General features: G+C 43.4%; 1 protein-coding gene across 2 annotated transcripts; it reads right to left on the bottom strand.

The window, feature by feature from the left end:
* Positions 1-1,522: 1,522 nt before the first annotated feature.
* Positions 1,523-22,169, bottom strand: CCSAP (centriole, cilia and spindle associated protein). 2 transcript variants are annotated; one of them, XM_025850853.2, is made up of 4 exons: positions 21,995-22,169; positions 21,127-21,555; positions 6,828-7,096; positions 1,523-5,535 (listed from the first exon to the last, which is right to left on the bottom strand). In XM_025850853.2, exons 2-4 carry the CDS (start codon positions 21,506-21,508, stop codon positions 5,359-5,361), a joined length of 828 nt encoding a protein of 275 aa, XP_025706638.1. In that variant the 5' UTR covers positions 21,509-21,555; positions 21,995-22,169; the 3' UTR covers positions 1,523-5,358. The 2 variants fall into 2 exon arrangements, with proteins under 2 accessions (XP_025706638.1, XP_073735178.1); XM_073879077.1 differs by lacking the exons at positions 21,127-21,555; positions 21,995-22,169 and adding an exon at positions 7,761-8,561.
* Between the last annotated feature and the right edge of the window lie 102 nt (positions 22,170-22,271).

Below are 22,271 nucleotides of genomic sequence, written 5' to 3'. Positions count from 1 at the left end.
TGAAGGCAGACACTTAACCGACTGAGCCACCCAGGTGCCCGATAATTCCTACTTTAAATGCTTATTTCAAGTGTGTTTGTGATTAGTCATTGGAATATTTTAATCAGAGTTTCTTGAAAGTCTGTGATGGTATATATTATCTTTCTTTCTATTAGAGTTATTTTCATGGCTTTTTATATGCTGGGTAATTTGGGATCGTATCCTATGCATTTTGAATGTTACATGAGGAGATGCCAGCAAATCCTATGGAGAATGTTGATATCTTTGTTTTAGCAAGTAATCAGTCTGGTTAGGTTCAGGCCACAAGTTCTGTGAGTGGTGATTCTAACATCAGTTCAGTTTTCAAAGCCTTTACAATGCTACTCGGATCTGTCACCATCTCATGATCAGTGGGAGACCTGGGGAGAGATCTACGGATCAGCAGAGATCTCAAATATGTTTGGTATGCTAATTAGAATCAGTTTCATGGGTGAACAGTGTGAACCAGGTGAGCAGGTCAGGGGTGAGGCAGAGCTCATAAATAACTTTGTGGAGTCCCTACTCTCTCTCCAGTACTTCCTGGGCCCTCTAGCCCAACGCTTCCAGCCCACTCCAGTAACTGAGCCTTGGCTCCACTTCCTTGGCCACGCCTCTACCAAATGGAAAAGAAATTCCCTTCCCTCACACTCTTGGCTCCTGCAGGCTCCCACTGGCAGCCAAGGGATTAGCTGGGGCTCTAGCATCAAAAATGGAGAAGGAGAGCAAAGAAAGGGCATCGCCCCCACTCCTTCTGAGCTCTAGCACTTCTGTTTTTGTTCCACAAGCCTGGCTTCTCTAGGATCTCTGCACCACTGTGCTCACTTCTGCAATTGGGGCTGTGCTGCATTCTGGCTGGAAGATCCCAGAGGAATACAAAAATGGGAAACTCACCACTTCGGTTGTACTCAGAATTCTGGGCTTCTCCCCCACCTGCTTGGTACTATTTACCTCTTTGAGTCTTCCAATGGTTGTGCCATACATTCTGTCCAGGTTTTATTGCTGTGTTCAGTGAGAACAAAAGGAAGGTGTGTGTCAAACTCCACTTAACCTGGAACACAGACCTTCCCTATGATATTAAAAGCTATAGAACATGTAGGGCATGATCATGTACTTGCACACCTCCCAAGAAACATACATGTAACTCCATAGCTAAGTGTTTAGAGAAAAGGTCTGCAGGTTTCCAACTTAACACTGGCTTCCTCTACGAAGGGGTGCAGAACTTTGGTGAGGGGGCAGTCCTGAAAGAACCTTCACTTCATACTTCTTTTTTAATTATTTTAACCATGCACTATTGCTTTTGTAATTTTCAAAATAGGGAGGTGTGAGGGAAAGGACTAGGAAAAATTTAGAGTTCAACTCAAAGTTGAATATACAGAAAGTATTTTTCCTGGGTATATCTTGTTAAACATTTGTCTGATGAAAAATCCACTTAGGAGTCAATATGATCGTACATTTTCTTCAACCATTGATGTACTAGTCAGAATTATTTCCCACAAAAGAGAAATTTTAGCCTGCAATTTTAACTTTATTCACATTTTCCAAGTAATTGCAATATTAAATATAAGCTAAAAGCAATACATAGTTCTTAGAAAATACAACCCAAAATTCTCATTGCCTGAGCTTTGTGATTACAGATGCCCAGCTTTTGTTCCTTCAGAATGTTAAAGTGAAGTCCGTACTCATACAACAACATGGGGAGACTGTTCTTAAGTACAGTTTTGCTAATTATAAAAGAAATCCAAAAAGAGGCTTCTAATGTCTTCATGCAGGTGTCCTTCCAAAATGGAAATAAGTATTTAAGAAGCAACTTATTTCTATCTCACACTAGGAGGCTTGAAGGGAGCGAATCTGGGCCAATAATCTAGACATAGTTCCTTGCATATACTTTGGTATTAAGCATATACTTACACCGAATGACTCCCTACTCATTCTGTTGTATAAAAATCCATTTCAAATGCAAACATTTTGAAATGATCAGGTCACATTTTTAGGATCCCTTTTTAAATATTAAGTAACTTATCACCAGACTATAGTAAGGACCTTATGAGTCAGGCATTAGCATTTTAATATCAAAACAAATACAGAATCAAGATAAATAAACATTAGCACCATTTTTAATCTAGTCCAGGGTAAAAATATCCACGAAACTATTTTTTTTTACTGAAGCAGTCAACAAGAAAAGTTTTCACTTCCAACATATGCTTTGCCTCTCTCCCTCTTTGCCAATAATGCTTTTAAACATTTTAAATACCAAATACTATAACATTCCCTTTTTAAAGTTTATGCTCAGTACAGCATTTCGAGTTAAAAGGAGGGGAATCACTGCAGATTTTTTTAAACCCTGCCAATAGCACAGAATTCTGTTCTGGAAAGTGAGTTCTAACAACTCAGACACCTTTCATGCAATTTAGCTGACCGAGTTGGAGTGACCTCGCATATACACCTTTCAAGTTATTAGCAATTTCTATTTAATGAAACAATGACAAAGCTATTACATATGAAGTGCCATAAATATGTGCCTACTATATCATGAGCAATTAAGATAACCTACACCCTACTATATGTTCAGTAAACTTTAAAAAATGTGTATGTGTGCTTAGAAATGTCATGGTGGTGGAGGAGTACATATATATATGTATGTATAAAACCAGAAGTACCAAAGTATTTTGATACCTCCTAAATAAGAGCAGCCTTTTAGGTTTTAAAAGAAAAAGAAAGAATAGATTCCTATTTACTTCTCATTCACCTTGGCCCAGCAGAGTGCTAGATGTTATTCAATATTCTATTACTGCTTTTGATAAAAGTAACACAGAAAACATGTTTATGGCCAACGGTTTTGTTTTAATTTTAAAACCAAAATTTAAAAGAGAAAGTCTTATTGTAGCCATTATTTTGTTCTATCTTTCTAAGTGTCCCTGGATCCTCAAACAGTTTCAAATTTTTCAACACGAAAGGTAATTTTAAACTATCTTCCTGTCTTCCAACTTGTCCCATGATTTAGGAACATAGTTACAAATACATTTGTTTCTAGAGTGAGAAGGAAAAAGTAAGAGCATCAAATTGTTACCACTGAAAAACATCATGGGCTCAAAGGGTAATTTCCACCCCTAAAAAGAAAAGACACCCTAACCAACTAATGACTTGGGCATGGGATGGGCACTCACAATTAATTCAGATTAATTTATTCATTGTTCATTGCACATTAAAAGTACTTTAAAAAGCTTGTTCATTTGTCCTCTACTTAAAAAGGGGGACAACTGGCCAATATTGCCTTCTAGGTTTTATCTCTATCTGGACTTTTCAGTAGTAAGCACATTAAATACAAGTCTGTTCTCTAAAGGAGAGAGTCTGGCTTGGTCAAAGCCTGAGGAAGTTGGGTTTCTAAGGCAGCCCGTCAGCGTGGGGCCTGAGCTACTCCAAGGCTAGCTTCCCTAAGATTGTCCGGTGCAACAGGAACACTTGAGCTTCATGGCTAAAACCAAACATGCAAGAAGTGGTTAGAAAGGAACGGTTTTTACAATCAGTTACACCATCACAATGCCACATTAATTGGATCTTTAGGTACCTGCAGTGTTTAAGGACTTTAATAATAATTACAGCAACATTCACCAGAATTATTAGCAAGGTTGTTTGGACCAACATATAGAACTTCCTGTTAAATATACATCTCAATGATTAGGAGAGCTCTCCATGTAAAAGAATTCACTTCAAAACAATGCAAATATTTAAAAAGTTTGTTTTTTTTTTAAAGCTCATGATTCTTAAGTGAGTTGTCAAAGCTCAGTACAGTTGTAAGATGACACTGTGTGAAGACTTTATGTGGAATAAAACATATTTGTGTTCTAAAAATTGACAATAGGGGCACCTGGCTGGCTCAGTCAGTACAGCATGCGACTCTTGCTCTGAGGGTCATGAGTTCAAGCCCCATGTTGGGGGTGGAGCCTACTTAAAAAAAATAAAAGTAAAAATTGACCATAATACTTCAAAGATACAGAGTAAAAATATCAAGGAAATGTTCAACCTCACATCTAATGGCAAATTTTATTCGCCCATCTCCAGGTGACAACCTGGCCTAGGCAAAGACCTCTTTCCTCTCTTATAGAGAATTTAGGACTCATCCTTCCTGTAGATTCCTGTCTCTGCTGGATAGAAACCAGTGTTTCTCAAAACCATTTTTCTACCCCAAGAGCAAATGTACCAGGGAAGGAGCACTTGGCTTACACACTCACAACCGTGCCTCGACACACTACTATTCTCCCACTGTAAGTTCTCTGTAACATCTACTGGCTAGGAGTAACGCGTTTCGGCCAGAAGTCTGAATAATGTACGGAGTTGAGGCTTTGTTATGAATGAGTCTGTAGAGGAGAAAGTACAGAAAGGAGGGGTAGGCCACATCTCTAATTGGTACCTTAATATTTGCCCCCTGTCCCCAGTGAGCAAGACAATCTCAACATAATTAAATGAAATTTCACACTGTAAGTTCTAAATGTCATTGCCAACTATTCTAGAAAAGGCAAAAGCCCACAGTGCATATGTGCCGAAAGGCCACACTGCGGCAAGGAACTGATTCCCAGTTATGTGTTTAAAGAAAGAAAAAGTTGCAATAATAATAAAAAAAAAGTTGCAATACTACACTAAAGACACAGTACTGGCACTTCATTCATTGGAATGCATTCGATCTATTAAACTATGAGATAATAAGTGCCTCAGTGACATCCTAAAGAGAAAAGAGGACCCTCCCCCAACACAGACAATTCTTAAATATCACAGTCTCTGTGACGTGGTCCCGAAACTGAAACACAAGTAAGTTCTGGTTTCACTACACAAGGAGTCAATATTAGTGTTGAAAACTCAGTTGACAAGCTATTCTTTCACAAAGAAAACTCCACAAAAGGAAAATGGGTCTAAAGCTGCAAGTCGGAATGACCTTACGGGCTATGGAATCTGGAAAGTGATGAGAACAGGGTGAAAACAGGCTCCAGCTAATCTGATGAAAATACTGAGTGTTAAGCATCTGTAGCCATTTAAAGGCATTCGGTGTTGGTGTCTGAAAAGATTAAGATGCTTTAAAACAAAACCCTTATAAGAATATCAAATAGGGAATTAGCTTCAGAAATAACCAAATGTCTATGGCTTCAACTGTCGCCCTACAGCTGAGGTAGGTGACCAGGATCTATCGAAATAGCAGTCTTTAGGAAATTCCCCACGAAAAACCTTGCGTCCTCCACTGGTTTCTTAAACCTGTGTCTGTTGTCTTTAGATGGTTTTTCTTTTGTTCTGTTTCTTCTTTCTTTCATTTACACTTTTTCGAAGAGGCTGTCCCAGCAACCGTTTCTGCCTTTAGGCTCGTGCTGAGTAGCATCTCATATATTCTGTCATCCACGGGTTCTCGGAGGGGGAAGGCTTTATCCTTCTGTTCTTCTCCACCTCTACGGAGTGAGCACGCTGCCTCTGAGCCATCAGTTTCCTTTTTTCCACCTGCCTTCTGTTCTTGGCTCGTAATGCTGATTCATGAATCTAAGTTATTCAAAAATAAAAAATTATTATTTCCAAAATAAATGCATAGTAAGTTCCGTGGCTTTTGTAACAGTTTCCAAGAATGTCTGCAATGAAGCCACGCGCAGGTCACCTGAAGCAGGGCAGAAGCAAGCCCAGCCCCGTTGGTTTGCTTCTCCCCAAAAGCCATCCCCTTGCCCACCGTCAGTGACCAAGACACTGAACCACCAAAAATATCCACTGCACTGAATTGTAGATAGAAATGATAAGCAACCAATCTGCAATGTGCCTCTAGAAATAGGCTCTGGAAAATTATTGAAAAAGCTTAGCATCAACCTGGATAAGTATTCCATTAAAGGACTTTAAATGTTCTACCACAGTATACTAAACAAAACAAAAAACAAAGTCTGAAGGGATTTTTACCACTTAAAACGTTTCGTACTACAAACTCTCTTAAACTTAATCCCACGGAATTGCCAGAGTCTTTTGTTAAACGACAGCTTCATTGTCTCAAATATCACTCCAAAAAACACCATCTGCTAGGGGTCGTTCAGAAGTCTGTTCAGTAAAAATCTGATTATGGCATTTCATCAGAATTCAAACCGTACTTTCTGCTTCTTTTCATTCGTTCTTTGTTTTAGGCTATAGCAGCTGCATTAACACTAACATACATAACTGCTTTGGGCCTCCACACATGAAGACCTCTTGTCAGACACGTTCTCAGGACCAAGTAAGAGGACAACCAAGGCTCCAAGGAGCAAAAGGCACCGGATATGGATGAGCAGGGGAAAACACAAGCATCCATATTTAATGCAAAGAGCAAAAGGGAGTCTACAGTAGATGCCAAGAACTACAGGAGAAGCCATCTAACAAAAGAAAACAAAGGAGTCAAGGAATACCCGTTATCAAAACCAAAGGAACTGGAAACCTCTCCAGAGCCCCGTGGCAAATCTAGATGGGCTGCCACAAGCCCTGGTTGTCCTCCTCCTCCTCTGACCCACCGGCCTCCCAGCAACCTGAAAACCCTGATTCCAGCCACTTCTTCACCTGGCTCCATATTGGTAAACCTTCCAGATACCAGCTAACTCCCAGCAAAACCCCTCGATCTCCGGGAAGCTAACACCCAGACTCCTGTTTGCCAATCAGATGCCCAGGTCTGGGCTTTCCTTGCCACCCCCCCGTCCCCCGCCATCCCCTAAGACCTACCATGACCCCCAAGCATCGCAGCGAACACAGGACAGGTTCCACAGGAGCAGAGCCCAACTCCCATCCTCCCTCCAACCAGGCAGAGAAGCTGGTGCACATGAACCCACCTCATGCACCGGAGCAGAAGCACAGACGTTGTGAGTTTTTTGGCTTCCCGTATCCGTCTGTTTTTCTCCCCACCCATAAAGGGCAAACGGATGCTTGTTCTCTTTTATTTTACTTGATGATCTTTGAGGACTTTTGACTGCTTTCCTATTTCCTCTAGCAAATAAGGCACTTTGTTGCTGTCGAGGTTCAGTACTGCTAGGTAACTTGTCAGTCTCTTTTGTTCTGATCTGTTGTTCAGGTTTTTCTTTTGTATCTTTCACTGGCAGTGCTTTTAAAAAAAAGGAGACAAAACAAAATGAGAATGTTTTAAAATCATGTTTCTATATAATTACCTTAAATATTTGGGTTGTAAAATTCATAATGCTTAGTTCAGTAACTTGTTCACTTATAGCTCAGTTCACAATTTCCTGGAGAGCAGAACTACAGCAACAAGTTAGTATCATACTTTTCAGTCTATCCCATTTTAAAATCAACAAATACACCAATATTGAACCAAGCCTATTCAAAAGCAACAACTGTTATGCATATTCTTTTCTTAAAAAGATTTATTTATTTATTTATTTATTTATTTATTTATTTATTTATTTCAGGGGGAGGGGGAGGGGCAGGGAGAGATGGAGAGAATCCCAAGCAGGTTCCATGCTCAGCACAGAGCCCAAAACAGGGCTCGATCTCACGACCCTGAGATCATGACCTGAGCCGAAATCAAGAGTTGGGCGCTCAACCCACTGAGCCACCCAGACACCCCTGATATTCATATTCTGAAATTAAGCAGCTCAATTAAATATTAAAAGCTAGAAAACACCACAGCCTAACAGCTTTCTCCACAACCCCAAGGTACGTCCAATCATCAGTGTCTTGCTTCAGAGAAAGATCTGAATTTGTGGTAATCACTCAGCAGTGGCAAAAGGTTAGTTTTTAATTTACTCAACTGGAGTTCCAGGATTCCATTTCTTTCTGAGGCACCATGATTATGGAAAGCTCCTGATGGTGCTTACATGCTCAATTTCGTTTCTTTTTGACGTTCCATGAATATAGAAAGTTCCCTATGGCTCCTACCTGCTCCTTGTAAGAGCGAGCTGGCAACCTCAATTTAAAAGGTCCTCAGTCACAATTGGAGTGTTTCCATAGTTATTCACATAGGCTTCCAGCCCCACATTCCCAGTATGAAGAGCTGGAGAGGAGAGCTCCCCCAACACGTGCAATAGAAATGCCTGCATGAATGAGAACCCATGGTCTACACAGTCCTAAATTCTGTCAAGCAGAGCTGGAGAAACTCTGGAGGAAAATGGGACTGCCCTGGGGCGGCTGGGTGGCTCCGTCAGTGAAGCGTCTGCCTTCAGCTCAGGTCATGATCCCAGGGTCCTGGGATCGAGCCCCGCATCGGGCTCCCTGCTCGGCGAGGAGCCCGCTTCTCCCTCTCCCACTCCCCGTGCTTTTGCTCTCTCTCTCACTCTCGCTCTATCTCAAATAAATAAAATCTTAAAAAAAAAAAATGGGACTGCTCTACCTGAGGTCAACACCAGACATTAAGGGCACACTCTAAAACATACCCACTTCCCTAACACTTTATGATTTTCATTATTTTTATAAACCTTTTATCTTTTATAAAAGTTATAGTGTTTTGTTTAAACCCTTTGCGAGCTCATGTTTCATTTCAGCCTAAATTTACATGTTTTGTTTTTATTGACATAAAATTGGTATATAACATTATAATTTGGTATTTGTATACACCACAAAGTGATCACCACTGTAAGCCTAGTTACTGTCCGTCACTGTGCAAATAAGCCCATCCACCCATTCTGCCCTCCCCCTTCTCCCTCCCCCCTCTGGTAACCGCTAATCTGTTCTCTGTATCCATGAGTTTGTTTTTGTTTTGTTTGTTGATTTGTCTTAAGTTTTTTAGATTCTCCATATAGGTGAGATCATATGGTATTTGTCTTTCTTCATCTGACTTATTTCACTTGGTATGAAACCCTTGAGAGACATCCATGTTGTTGCAAATGGCAAGATTTCCTACTTTTTTTGTGGCTACTCTGAGTAACATTCTGTCGTGTGTGTATATATATGCCTTACATTCTTTGCCCATTCATCCATCAATGGCCACTTAGGTTGTTTCTAGATCTTGGCTATTGTAACTTATGCTGTGATAAACACAGGGGTGCCTATGTCTTTTCAAAGTAGTGTTTTTGTATTCAGATAAATACCCAGAAGTGGAATTGCTGGATCATACAGTTAGTTCTATTGGTACTTTTGTGAGGAATCGCCATATTGTTTTCCATAGTGGCTGCACCAACTTCTATTCCTATCAAGTGTATGAGGGCTCCCTTTCCCCCACAGCCTTGCAATACCTGTTATTTCTGATCTTTCTGGTAATTGCAATTCTAACAGGTGTGAGGTGACATCGAATTGTGGTTTTGATTTGCATTTCCCTGATAATTACTGATGTGTAATGTCTTTTCATATGCTTATTGGCCATCTGCCTATCTTCTTTGGAAAAATGTCTACTCAGGTCCTCTGGCCATTTTTTAATTTGGGTTGTTCAGGGTTTTTTGTTGTTGAGTTGTGGGAGTTCTGTATATATTTTGGATATTTAACCCCTTATGGGATAAGTCATTTGCAGATATCTTCTCCAATTCAATAGGTTGCCTCCTTTTTACTTTGTTGATGGTTTCCCTCACTGTGCAGAAGCTTTTCAGCTTGTTGTAGTCCTGTCTGTTATTTTTGCTTTTGTTTCCCTTGCCTTTGGAATCAGGTCCAAAAAACACATTGCTAAGACTGATGTCAAGGAGCTCACTGCCTGTGTTTTCTTCTAGGAATTTTATGGTTTCAGGTCTTTAAACCACTTGAGTTAATTTTTGTCTGGTGTAAGACTGTGATCTAATTCATTCTTTTGAATAAGAGCTCCTTATGCATCCGGGCTCCATTTCACTTACCCCAGCTGTTTAAGGATCTTTAAGGTCTTAAGAATACCCCTCACTTTAGATGCTCCAGAATTTGTCTCTAGATAATGATTTTATAGGTTGCTATTCCAAAACCTCATCACTTCTTTAGGACATACTCTTGTCCCTTACTATTTTTAGCTGTGATTCGTTTCTTGCTTCTGTCCATGTTCCCTTTAGAGTGAGCCCCGAATAGGAAGTCCAGATCCTGTGGCACAAGTGTAAGAAGCCTCAATTTCTGTCTTTAGCAATGACCTTGACTCTACCAGACTGTTTCATTTATTACTACATATTTTAAGAAGGAGATAATGCACTGACCCTGGGATTTAGTGCTTTGTACCACTGTGCCATATCTTTAAACACAGCACTTGAGCTGTTTGCGGATAAGGCGAGATGCCAATCTTCCATTTTACCATGAGAACCTAAATCCATTCATTGCTCAAACATTTCTGAGTGATGTGTCCACACTTTATTCTCTTCTCTTTGCTGGCTAGAAGCCCATCAAGACCAAGACAAAGGGAGATAGAAGGGGGGGGACACAAAGCCTTGTGAAGTCACAATACTGAGGATGAGAGGGAAAACAACCCAAATCATCTTCTCTGATTCATTTCCCTTCCTTCTCTTCCTCTCCCACTCCCTCTGTGTCTGACCCAGGCCTTCCAGAGAAGCCTACCCAGAGAAGGTAATAATGATTACATGTAAAGGATAAGCTAGCCAGGAAGAAAATAGAAAAGAGAATCTCAGCAAGGGGGAACGTCTTGTTCAAAGGTCCGGAGAGAAGAGGGAATATAAATAGTTCAAAATGACAGGTGCACAGAGAGTCTATGGATGAAGGCATGGAGCAGGTAGCAAGGGTGGAATAAAGACTTTCTATGCCAAACTCAGGAGTTTTATTTTATCCTGAAAATGATGAAGAATCACTAAAGGATTTTAAGCTGGAAAATGACACGGCCCTATTTACATTTTAGGAACAAGGCCTCTAACTAGCAATGTGAAGGATGAGTTAGAAGGATGAGGACAGAAAGGCCAGCTAGCGAACAATGGCAGTCTGGGGGTGGTGCGGGAAGCGGGAGGAGGTGGGGACGGACAGTCACAGCAGAGATGGAGAGGCAAAGAAGGACCAGAAGGGGGCCCGCCAAGCCCGGCAGGTGCTCAGACTCACCGGGCACTTGTGAAGTACACACTGACCAGAACAGCAGTGAGGTGGTGCTGAAGCCTCTCCAGAGCAGACAGCCCAGCAACACTGGGTAGACTGGGTAGGACTGACAGGTGAACACGACACAACGCAGCCCTGGGCACAAAGAGGGGGCTACAGCCCCCACAGGTGTTTGGAGTGGATGGATGGGCATGCTGTCCTCTGATGAAAGGCCCACCAAAGGATAAGGAAAGGATAGTCGCCTCAGATGTGACATGCTTCTGGAACAGCCAAGCAGGCAGCAGCCGGACACTTAATCTGGGGCCGGGAGAGGTGGTGAGTGAGCAGGTGGGAGCTGAGGCCTGGATTTGGAACAGAAGAAATGCAGTCAGAGAAGGGGAGAGTGGAGTCAGGCCCCCAGGGACAGTGACTTAAGAAGCAGCCAGGCAGAGGACGGGGCGCCCAAAGGGCATGAAAGAATTGCTAGAGAAGTAGAAAAACTAACCAGGTGAGCAAGGAAGGGAAGAGCTTCGGTGAAGGAGATAGCACTTAACAGTGCCAAATATGATGGGGGGGGTCAGTGAGATGAGGAGGAAGAGACTTGGCATTTGGCAACCAAGCTGTCCCACAGCAGACAGAGGGGAACGTGGGGTCACGGAACCAGACTACAGCGGGCTACGGAGTGAACAGAGTGGAGACCTCAGTTCATAGTCAACAGTGGACTACGGGACCAACCCTCCCCAGCATGGATAAATAGAGACTGCTGCTCAAAACCCAGAGGGTCCACAGGCACCCAACACAAAAAGCTCAACTCTTCTCCAGTGACCTGCGGCCTCAAATTATCCCTGCAAATGATTTTGCAAACATAATTATGAATGTACTGCAAAACAAGGAGCAGGCACACAAGGAGAAAAGACAGTAAGGAAGGACCAGCAGGAGCAACAGCCTTGACATGAGGGAATCAGCATTAACAGACTATAAAATAATGGCATTTACGCTCCGTGATACTTCAAGAGAAAGACAAACTCAAGTACATCTGCAGCAGCAGGAGACAAAGACAGAAAATACAGAAGAGACAGACTTATTACTATAATACTAATATTTATAAAACCCTTGAAGTACTGCCTGGTATAGGAGAAGTGCATGTAAGTCTATGATTCGAAATCCTATTCAAAAGAACGAAGCTTAGAATAAAGACTTCAGACAAACAAAAACAGTGCTCACAACCATTATAGCGGAGGATTAGAACACTCCCTTTCTCAGTAACTGACAGAACACTCAAACAAAAATAAATCCAGTCTTGTTTTAGGACTGTGCTTAATCCAATACAAAAGCCTAACCACATGTGGCTATTAAAGGTAAGTTTAAATTAATTAAAATAAAGGTAAACATTCAGTTCCTCAGATATGCTAGTCGGAGTTTTAAGTGCTCAGTAACCTCATGTGGCTAGTGACTAGCATGCTGGATGATACAAAGAACACATCCACCATTACAGTAAGTTTTACTGAACAGTCTGATTTTTTAAAGTATTTTCTAAAGATTTTTTTAAAGTATTTGAACGACAGAATTTGACCTAATGGATACATATACAACACTGCATCGAATAACTACAGGATACAGAACTTGTAATAATATAAATGCTTGGCGTTTAAAGAATTGACATATCTAAGGCTATAAACCAAATCTTTAATACATTTATTTAAATCATATAGACTGTATCCTGTAGTGTAATTAAACTCAATAAAAATAAAAAACTTTAAAAATCTCTAGTTTTGAAATTTAAATACATTTTAGTGCACATCAAAAACAAATCATATGGTGGGGCACCTGGGTGGCTCAGTCTGTTAAGCGGCTGCCTTCAGCTTGGGTCGTGATCCTAGGGTCCTGGGATCGAGCCCCATGTCCGGCTCTGTGCTCAGCGGGGAGCCTGCTTCTCCCTCTCCCTCTGCCTGCCTGTCTGCCCGCTTGTGATCTCTCTCTCTCTCTCTCTCTCTCTCTCTCTCTGTGTGTGTCAAATAAATAAATAAAAAATCTTAAAAAAACAAATCATATGGTTACAAAAAATGGGAATGTACTCAATGTCACATTTAAAAATGGTAAAGTGTGTTAGGTATACTTTACAGCAATGTTTAACAATTTCAAAAAAAAAAATAGTGGTGATGGAAGTCTGCGGAGTCCTCTTGAGATTTTCTCTCTCCCCCTCTGCCCCTCCCCCAGTGGTGCACATGTGCATGCTCTCTCTCAATAAATAAATAAAATCTTAAAAAAAAAAAAAGGGAAAGAAAAGACATGCTTCTAAAGTTTCTTCACCAAGCATGTTTGTAGATTTTTGGTATTTGGGGTTTTTTTTAAGATTTTATTTATTTATTTATTTAGAGAGCATGGGCAGAGGGAGAGAGAGAATCTCAAGCATACCTCCGTGCTGAGTGAGGGGTCTGACGTGGGGCTCAATCTCACCATCCTGAGATCATGACATGAGCTGAAATCAAGATACAGATGCTTAACTGACTGAACCATCCAGCTGCCCCTAGTCTTTTTTTTAAAGAAAAATATGTTTCCTTATGTTTGTATTTATGTATTTATATACATAAGTATTAAACTTTAATTTTTCATGTATTTTAAAAATCATAATAATTTTGCTTAAGTAAATAAAATACTATATAACAAAACTTGGGCCTTTCTCCTGCAGGAAGTTAGGATTGATCATACTCAACTGATGGTATAGCTAAAGCAGTAATCAGATGGAAATTTATAGCCTTAAAATCAATATATCCAAAAAGAAAGGCAGGGCAAAACAAAACAAAACAAAATCAATGATAAGCATCCATCTTAAAAAGTTAGAAAAATAAACTCAACGAAAATCAGAGGGGGCACCTGGGTGGCTCAGTGGGTTAAGCGTCTGACTTGGTTTCGGCTCCAGTCATGATCTCAGGGTTCTGGGATCAAGCCCCGCGTCGGTTTCTGAGCTCAGTGCAGTCTGCTTGTCCCTCTCCCTCCCCCTCTGCTCCTTCCCCAGCTTGCATGTATATTCTCTCTCTCAAATAAATAAAATCTTCAAAAAAAAAAGAAAATTAGAGTAAGGGAAAAAAGATCATGGATTAATAAAAACATATAATAAAGAAAATCCACATAGCCAAGCATTAGTTTGGGAAAAAAAACTAATAGAATTCACAAGTTTCTGGTAAGACTGATCAAGAAAGAAGGAAGTAGGGCGCCTGGGTAGCTCAGTCGTTTGAGCGTCTGCCTTCAGCTCAGGTCATGATCCCAGGGTCCTGGGATTGAGCCCCACATCAGGCTCCCTGCTCAGCGGGAAGCTTGCTTCTCCCTCTCCCAATCCCCCTGCTTGTGTTCCCTCTCTCGATGTCTCTCTCTCTGTCAAATGAATAAATAAAATCTTTAAAAAATAATAAAATAAAAAAGAAAGAAAGAAAGAAGTAAAAAATAAACGTAAGTAAAAATACAACAAATGGAATTTAGGTTAAATACGCACCAATGACATGTGTGTATAGTCCCTTCATCCCAAAAGCCCACTCGAGTGAAGGAAAAAAGGCATAACCCACAGGACAAAAAGTAAGGGAGGTGATGACATCAGGTGTCGATAAAATTTTGGAAGCTGGAAAGTAGATGAAGATGTAGAAGTGACCTTGCAGAATTGAGTAGGATGAATCCTAACTCCCTGCAGAAGAAAGCCCCACAGGACACAAACTGAACCCCAAAAGGAACTGGAAAATGATGCAGAAGGTCCAGCATTAATCAGTGCCGCAGCCCACATACTCTTCTAACCACATAATATGAATGTGCCTGTTGAGAATTGGGCTGGTAGATGCTTCTTCCTTATGAACCTTGGCAGACTTTTTAAGCAAGGAATGGGGTGAAAGAGGTGCTACATGGCTCCCAGTAATAAGTCACAAAGGGCAATACAGCATCTGCCCAGCTCTCTCTCTGGAACACATGCCCTTGGCGGCCAGCCAGCATGTTATGAAGAAGGCCAGGTGCATGAAGATGTCACATGTGAGTGTCCTAGCAGACAGCCCCCAGCCCTGGCACCTTCCATCAGAGGCTGCAGAAAGCACAGAGCAGAAACAAGGCATACCCCTGTGCCGAGGCCAAATTCCAACCCACAGAAACCATGAGCAATAATCAATGAGTACTGGAATCTTAAGCCATTAGTTTTCAAGGTAATTCTGTTATGTAGCTGTAGATACTTCTTGCACAGTCTTTCCTCTAGTCCATAAGCCAGGTGATGGCTCCTCTCCCAACCCAGAAGGCATATGGGTTACTCTCCAGAGAGAACCAGAGGGGGTATGGACTTGAAATACCAGGCACAGGAGAAGTAAGGGGTAACACCTTCCTGAAAATAGGTTTATGTGGTAAAGAACAAGACCCCTGCTCCCTTTCCCCAACTCTGTTCCCAGAATGCTGATGGCCAGGCTTGTACCTTCCAGGCAGGAGATTGGAAGCGTGCTGTCTGGGAAAGTGAACACAAGAACAATGGGCATATACTATGCTTGAAGTCCCTCAGAGAAACAGCTGGTCCTGATCCAATTAGTCAACAAGCACCCCCACATACAGAGCTCCTAAAAAGTTCTTCAAGCCTCACTCTTACATATGAGCAGACAGGCTAAGAGCAAACATGTGAGTATATCCTCTAAAAAGAAAAAGACCAAAATATACAGAAAAGACTAGGAAATACAAGAGAGCCCTCAAAGGATATTTATGGCTTTTTTTTTTTTTTGAGTTAAAAGAAATCCAAGAAGAACAGGATGCTATTTTTTTATTTTTAATTTTTAAAAATAACACTTGGGACAAAAAACATGTAATCTTTTCAGAGTTTAAGACTGGGATGGTAGAATTAAAAATTTCAGTATAAAGTTTGGAAGATAAAATTGATGAGTTCTCCAAGAAAACAGAACCCAAAATTCCAATATCAGAGAAGTTTTAAATAAAAATGTTAGAGATTTGATTCAGGAGTTATACCATCCAACTAAAAATAATCATAGAAAGAAAAACCAAATAGAGCACAGGAAATTATTTTAAATGGTACTAAAAAATATTACTGAACTGTAAGAAACATTTCCAGACTAAAGAGGCCCACCAAGTTGTCCGCCCAATGAATGATAAAAGACATACACATAGGGGGCACTTGGCTGGCTGAGTTGGCAGAGCATATGACTCTTGACCTCAGGGTCATGAGTTCAAGCCCCACATTGGGTGTAGAGCTTACGTTAAAAAAAAAAAAAAGGGACAGACACATAGAATTTTAGAACACCTAAGATAAAGAGAACCTCTTTAAAAACTGCCCCCTCAGCAAAAGAAAGAAAAAAAAATGAGGTCACATACACAGGGTCTCAGAATGGAATGGTACTTCTAAAAAGCAAGACCAAAAAGTAGGATTCAATATAATAATGCTTTAGAACACTGAAATTTCTAATCTAGAGTTCTCTACCTTGCAAAATATCAATCCAGCCTTTGGATATAGTAAAGGCATTTTCAGTCATAAAAGGTCACAAAACCATTACTTCCCATGCAACATTTCTCAGGACTTACTGAGGATGTGTTACACCAAAAGGAAGGGATTAGCCACACAAAGGAACGCTTGAGATTTCTAAGACAGGGGTCAGATAAAGGAGGTAAGCAAAAGGAATACTCAGGCAAACAGTGAAGAGAAGCACCAGACTGACAGCTGTGTCAGATCTGGGCAGCATAAATAAGGAGGATGAGGGTTCAAAAAAAAAATGTCTCCAAGGAAAAAACTAAATGAATGGAACACCTAATGTGTCTAGCATATGACAAGTTTTAAAGTACTACCAGACTATTTCAAGCTGAATTAATGATGGGAGTATAAAAAATATACATAAGCAAACAAAAAAATGAAGCAATGGTTAACTTCAGGAAAAACATAAATGAAAAGAAAATGTAGTCAGAATATACTACTTGGCTCACCTGTAAATACCATTTTACAGAGTCACAATAATTCAAACACAGAAACAAAATAGTGCTTAAACAAAATAGTCATATAGTTAATATTGTGGGACAAATAGGTGCTCCTATAATATATGTTGGGGAGTGGGGGTGGCAGAGATAAGATCTTAAGCTAAATCATCTCCCATGATGGGAAGTCAATATATAACATTTAAAATAAAAAAGCCAACACATAAGTCTAGATGAGAAGAGGGTGGCCAAAGCTGAAAAGAGTTGGAAGGTGCACCCTAGAGAGCAAGAGGTATGGGAAATAGGTCAGAATTATTTTTTTTCATTTTAAGTATATTTTTAAAAATTATGCATATGTATAACTTTGCTAAAAAATAAAATTTAATTTAAAAAGAAATGTGACTATGAAAAAAGCAATTAGAGACAGTCCAGACCACTCTTCAAGGCATGCTTCAGTCCACAGTAAACACTCCCACTGCCACCCCATCACACACAAAGAACGTCCTGACAGCTTTCTAGGACCCATCTCTTAAATAAGAACGAGAACCCAAGGATCATTAGACACTTGAGAAAACTAACATGAAATTCAGATTTATAAACAAAAAGAACCAAAAATGGGGAGACAGTGGGGAACCAGAGACTATGCTATAGAAATACAAGGAGAAGAAAACAAAAAACTTCTAGTAATATCCTCAGCAAGATAATAGAAGATACTGTATGCATGAATCAAGAACAGAATACTATTTTTAAAAAAGGCATAAAAAGAGGAAGGAGGGGGAGAGGAGAGGGAAAGAGAGGGGAACAAGGCAAGTCCAGAAAACAAAATTAAATTTAAAAATATATAGGGGGCGCCTGGGTGGCTCAGTTGGTTAAGCAACTGCCTTCGGCTCAGGTCATGATCCCGGAGCGCTGGGATCGAGTCCCACATCAGGCTCTCTGCTCAGCAAAGGAGCCTGCTTCTCCCTCTGACCCTCCCCCCTCTCATGTATTCTCTCTCTCTCTCAAATAAATGAATCTTTTAAATAAATAAATAAATAAATAAATAAATAAATAAATAAATAGGATCCCACCAGTTAAAAAAAAAAAATGTAATAGAAGAGGGGCACCTGGGTGGCTCAGTCATTAAGCATCTGCCTTCCGCTCGGGTCATGATCCCAGGGTCCTGGGATGGAGCCCCACATCGGGCTCTCTACTCAGCGGGAAGCCTGCTTCTCCCTCTCCCACTCCCCCTGCTTGTGTTCCCTCTCTCGCTGTGTCTCTATCAAATAAATAAATAAAAATCTTTAAAAAAATGTAATAGAAGAGTTGGAAGATACAGTTGAGAATATCACCCAGAAAAATAGAAGAAAAAGATGAGAATAGGGGGTGGGGTGCATATTAGAAAATGAGGGGATAAATTCATGAAGTCTAACATCCATCTAAGGAGTTTAGAAAGAAAGGAACAGGAACAGAAATAGAAATGAAAAAACAACTCAAGAAAACTTACCAAAATTACAAAACAGGAGTTTCATTGTAAGGACTCACCAAACACACTGAAGGAAAACAGACCCAGACCAAGGAAAAATTTCAGAACACAAAGGACAAAGAGAAGACCCTAAAAGCTTCCTGAGGGTGGGGACATGTTATCAAGATTCAGGAAGACATGGGACTGCAACAGCAATACCACAAGTTACAACACAACAGAGCACTGTCTCCAGATTTTTTAGAGACAATACTCCCAACCTAGAATTCGATGCTCAGCCACACACTCACCAAATCATGAGGGCAGAATAAAGCTATCTTTTGACATGCAAGGTCTTAGGAAATTAATCTCTCACATACCCTTTCTCAGGAAGCTACTAGAAGACAAGCTCCAACAGGAGGGGTAAACCAAGAAGGAAAACGATGTGAGGGCCACACAAGGGCTCCTACCCAAGAGAGAAGCCAAGGAGTCTGTGGGGTGGTGGCCAAGGGCCCGCCCAACATGGAACCAGGCAGGCAGCAGGCACCAAGAGCAGCAACCAGGCCAGATGGAAGTAGGTCAGAGGCCCTGGGAGGGATGTCTTAAGATGTCGACAGTGATAATGAACCTGATGTATTGGTTGTATTGTGAGAGAAAAAGGAGTCATGGCAAACAATACAGGACAGCTTTGAGCAACATTTTCCAGGCACCACATTGTAGATGCTAATTGTAATCTAACCAACTCCGTGCTGACTATATTGTGGAAGGTATGGGGAGGGGCCGTGTGTCTGGGTTAGGAGAGGGGTAAAAAGAATTAAAGCCAGATAGATAAGGCTAAAAACTGGGGGAGAAAATTAAGAAGTGTCAATACTATGAATTACAAATAGTAATTGTTTTATTGTTATTTACAAGTAACAATCTCCATGTTACTTGGAGAAACAGAAATCAGCACCAAAGGAAAAACCAGAGGAGCTGGAAGTGGACCCCTAAGGAACAGGCAGTTGGTCTGTGTGTGGCGGGGGAGCTGCTGTATCTTTGTAATAAGCCACACAGAACTGTATGATTCCATGTGTACATATGGCTTCAGTAAAAACAAGAACCAAATGTTTATGTTTTACAGAAATTCAGGAGTGCTCATCATTCTAGTATGTAAAACCATCCACTGAAAAACAAGGATTTTGTAATCGGGAGTCCCGGACTCGGCAAACATCCTTCCTTCTGCCTGGTGCCTAAACCAGAAATATTAGCAGAGAAGAAAGAAATAACTGATCTTAGCCACTGGTAGGATTCAGTGTCTCTAAGGAAACCAAAATAATCCACGAAATCAGGTAAACACAGGCACCATCCATACTACATTTCTATCTAAAAACCACATTTCTATACCCACAGAAATAAATGACACCTCTTTCACAAACAATGAAAGGGAAGGGCCGGAGGGAGAAAAGCACATTCAGTCTGATAAAGTACATCTCACAACTTAGCTGGTAGCTCAGTGCCACAGGAATAAACCAGAAGGCATGTTTCCCTACCCCCGCCACCTTCTGTTACTCAAATTTCTACCAGTGATCACTGCAGCTAGGACTCCAGCTTGTAGATATTCAGCAATCTCTGGAAATTGACAAGGAACATGAGGATGGAGAGGCAGCTCTGCACTGAGATGTTGCACTGAGAATAACTGACGATGACAGATCAAGAACTAAGTCTCCTGGCTCTTCCACTCAAAGATTACATCTCCCAGCCTCTTGCAGAGAGTCGAGGGCGACGAATTGCAAGGAGTTGATTAATTACCACTTACGATGCCATAAACAAAAATAAAGTCACTGATCATTTATCCCGAGTTCCCATTTCTTCATCTATAAGATTGAGACAAAAATTATGCTCCTACCACTTAGAATTATTTTGAACGTTAAACGAGAAAATAACATATTCTAAGATCAGTGACCGGAGGCATAATAAGCTCTCAATACATTTCGGTTATCCTAATCGCCAGAGCCTCTTTAAAATTGAGTGACCCGGGGTGGAGAGTGTGAGGTGTCTGGCCACCGTTAGGAAGAAGGAAGGAACCGCTCGTTACTCCAGGCTGTATCCTGCCTGAGGCATTTAATTCGGCCCTGAGCACCAGCGACCATCCTCCGGGCCTCTGATGCTGAGACCCCAACTCTGCAACCGTCTAGCCAGGAGACAAGGTGTAGGGCCGCGGCGGAAACAAGGCACGCGCCGCCCGTGAGCCATTTTCCAGCGGCTGCTCCGGCCCTGCATCTCGGCAGCCTTTTGATGAGATGCACACTTTGGCTGAGCGGAGGGGCAAGAAAGCCAGAGGACCTAGCACTTACATCCCACCAACCAGGAGTTACGCAACAGCCTGCGTAAACAAATTCAAAATATTCTTTAGACACAATGCAGCGAGGTCAGGGAGTTAACACAGAAAACAGCGGCCCCGTTCATAAGACTGAAAGCTTGGCTCCGTGATTCTTAACCTCTCGGGGTAGGTCCTCTTTGAGAATCCGATGAAAGCTGGGCTCCTCTACGGAAAAAAAAAATGGGCGCTTAGATATAAATAGATGGGATTGTGGAGCTCACTCCGGCAACCAAGGCCCCCGAGTGAAGAGACGGAGTTCAGCGGCACTTCAACTCTATTCACAACCAGAGCCACCCTAGTACGGAAATAAAGGGTGGGAGGGCAAAGGCGGGGCTGACACCACCCTTACTTTGTCAAGGGAGGTGGATTCTTCATCTACCAGGGGGAAAAAAGAAAAAGGGAAGGGCTTGCCCTGAGCGCAGCGAGACCCTGAGCTGGGCAGCTCGGCCGCCAGGAGCAGGCCCCTCGCAGCCCCCTCCCGGCCCGGTACCTGGCAGAGCCGCAGCGGCCGCCTCCTCCACGCTCTCCGCGTCCCGGGCCTCCTCGGCCTCCGCCGCCTCGGCGCCCCGCTCCTCCGCCGGCCCGCGCGCCCGCCGTTCCGGCCCCTCCGGCGCCGCGGGCTCCGCGGGCGGCGAGGCGGGGGCGCACTGGGGCGCGGGGCCCCCGGCGCCGGACGACGCCGATGACGCCGAGTCGTCCGAGGCTCCGGCCGGGCCCCAGTCGTCCCAGAGCCAGGGCGCGTGCGCCTGCTCCAGCAGCCGGCGGCCCAGGCGGTAGTGCAGCAGCTCGCGGTAGCACGGCCCGTACTCGTCCCAGCGCGGCTCCCGGTAGCGCTTCATGTACTCGCTCTTCACCCCGCTCCCCGGGGACATGGTGCCTCCCGCCAGGCTGAGTGCGCGCCGCTCCGAGCCGCCGCCGCCTACGGACCGGGGGGACACGACACAGAGGCCCGCCCCGCCCCTCCCGCCGGCCCGGCCCGCCGCGACGTTTAAACCCGGAGCCCCGCCCGCACGGGGCGGGGCGCGGGCGGGGGCGGGGGCGGCGGTGAGGGGGCGGAGGGAGCCGGCGGCCGGCCCCCGGGAAGGGGCGGGTCCCGGGAGGACCCGCCAGGTAGCGTCGCGTCTGGTGACCCTGTCCTGAGAGCCCGGGCAGGGTACGGGGCGGGAGGTTCCCGGAGGCGGGCGGAGCGGCCAGCTTCGCGGGGGACGGGCGCCCCCTCGGGGGACGGCTCGGGAGGTGGGACGCCAGAGGCTGTGGGCTAGGGTGACAGGGCCGCGGGAGGCCGGGGACAGGCGGGCGCAGGAGCGAGGCAAAGCAGGAGCGGGGCTAGGGGTCCTCGGGGCCCCCTCCAAGCTTACCTCCTGGGTGCCGCCCCGCGCTGGCCCTGCGTCTCCCGCCCCGCGGCGCCCGGCCGGTCCTCCGCGCGCTGGGCGCTGCAGCTCCGAGCGGCCCGCCCTCCCCCGCGCTTTCCTCCCGAGCAAGATGTCGCCGACGGCGCGGCGGCCCGCGTCCCTGCGGCAGCGGGCAGGCGATGGCGCCGCCTCAGTCCCCGGGAGCAGACACCTCCCCCGCGCGCTCCCGGTCCCGGCCCCCGCCCCGCCGCGTGGGGGCGGCTGCTTCAGTGCTGAGCGCCGG

Source organism: Callorhinus ursinus, unplaced genomic scaffold (genome assembly GCF_003265705.2).
Source record: "Callorhinus ursinus isolate GAN/ISIS: 27379988/994484 unplaced genomic scaffold, GSC_fseal_2.0 scaffold32, whole genome shotgun sequence".
NCBI lineage: Eukaryota > Metazoa > Chordata > Mammalia > Carnivora > Otariidae > Callorhinus > Callorhinus ursinus.
Note: the sequence above shows the minus strand (reverse complement) of the source record. Positions and strands in the feature narration are given on the sequence as shown.

Excerpts from the sequence above, each read along its gene's own strand:
- CCSAP (XM_025850853.2), bottom strand. The coding sequence starts at position 21,508 with ATGTCCCCGGGGAGCGGGGTGAAGAGCGAGTACATGAAGCGCTACCGG. Across the intron at positions 7,097-21,126 it reads GGCCGCTGCGGCTCTGCCAG|CACTGCCAGTGAAAGATACA; the intron begins GTACCGGGCCGG and ends TTTTTTTAAAAG. Across the intron at positions 5,536-6,827 it reads CTTCTGCTCCGGTGCATGAG|ATTCATGAATCAGCATTACG; the intron begins GTGGGTTCATGT and ends TGAATAACTTAG.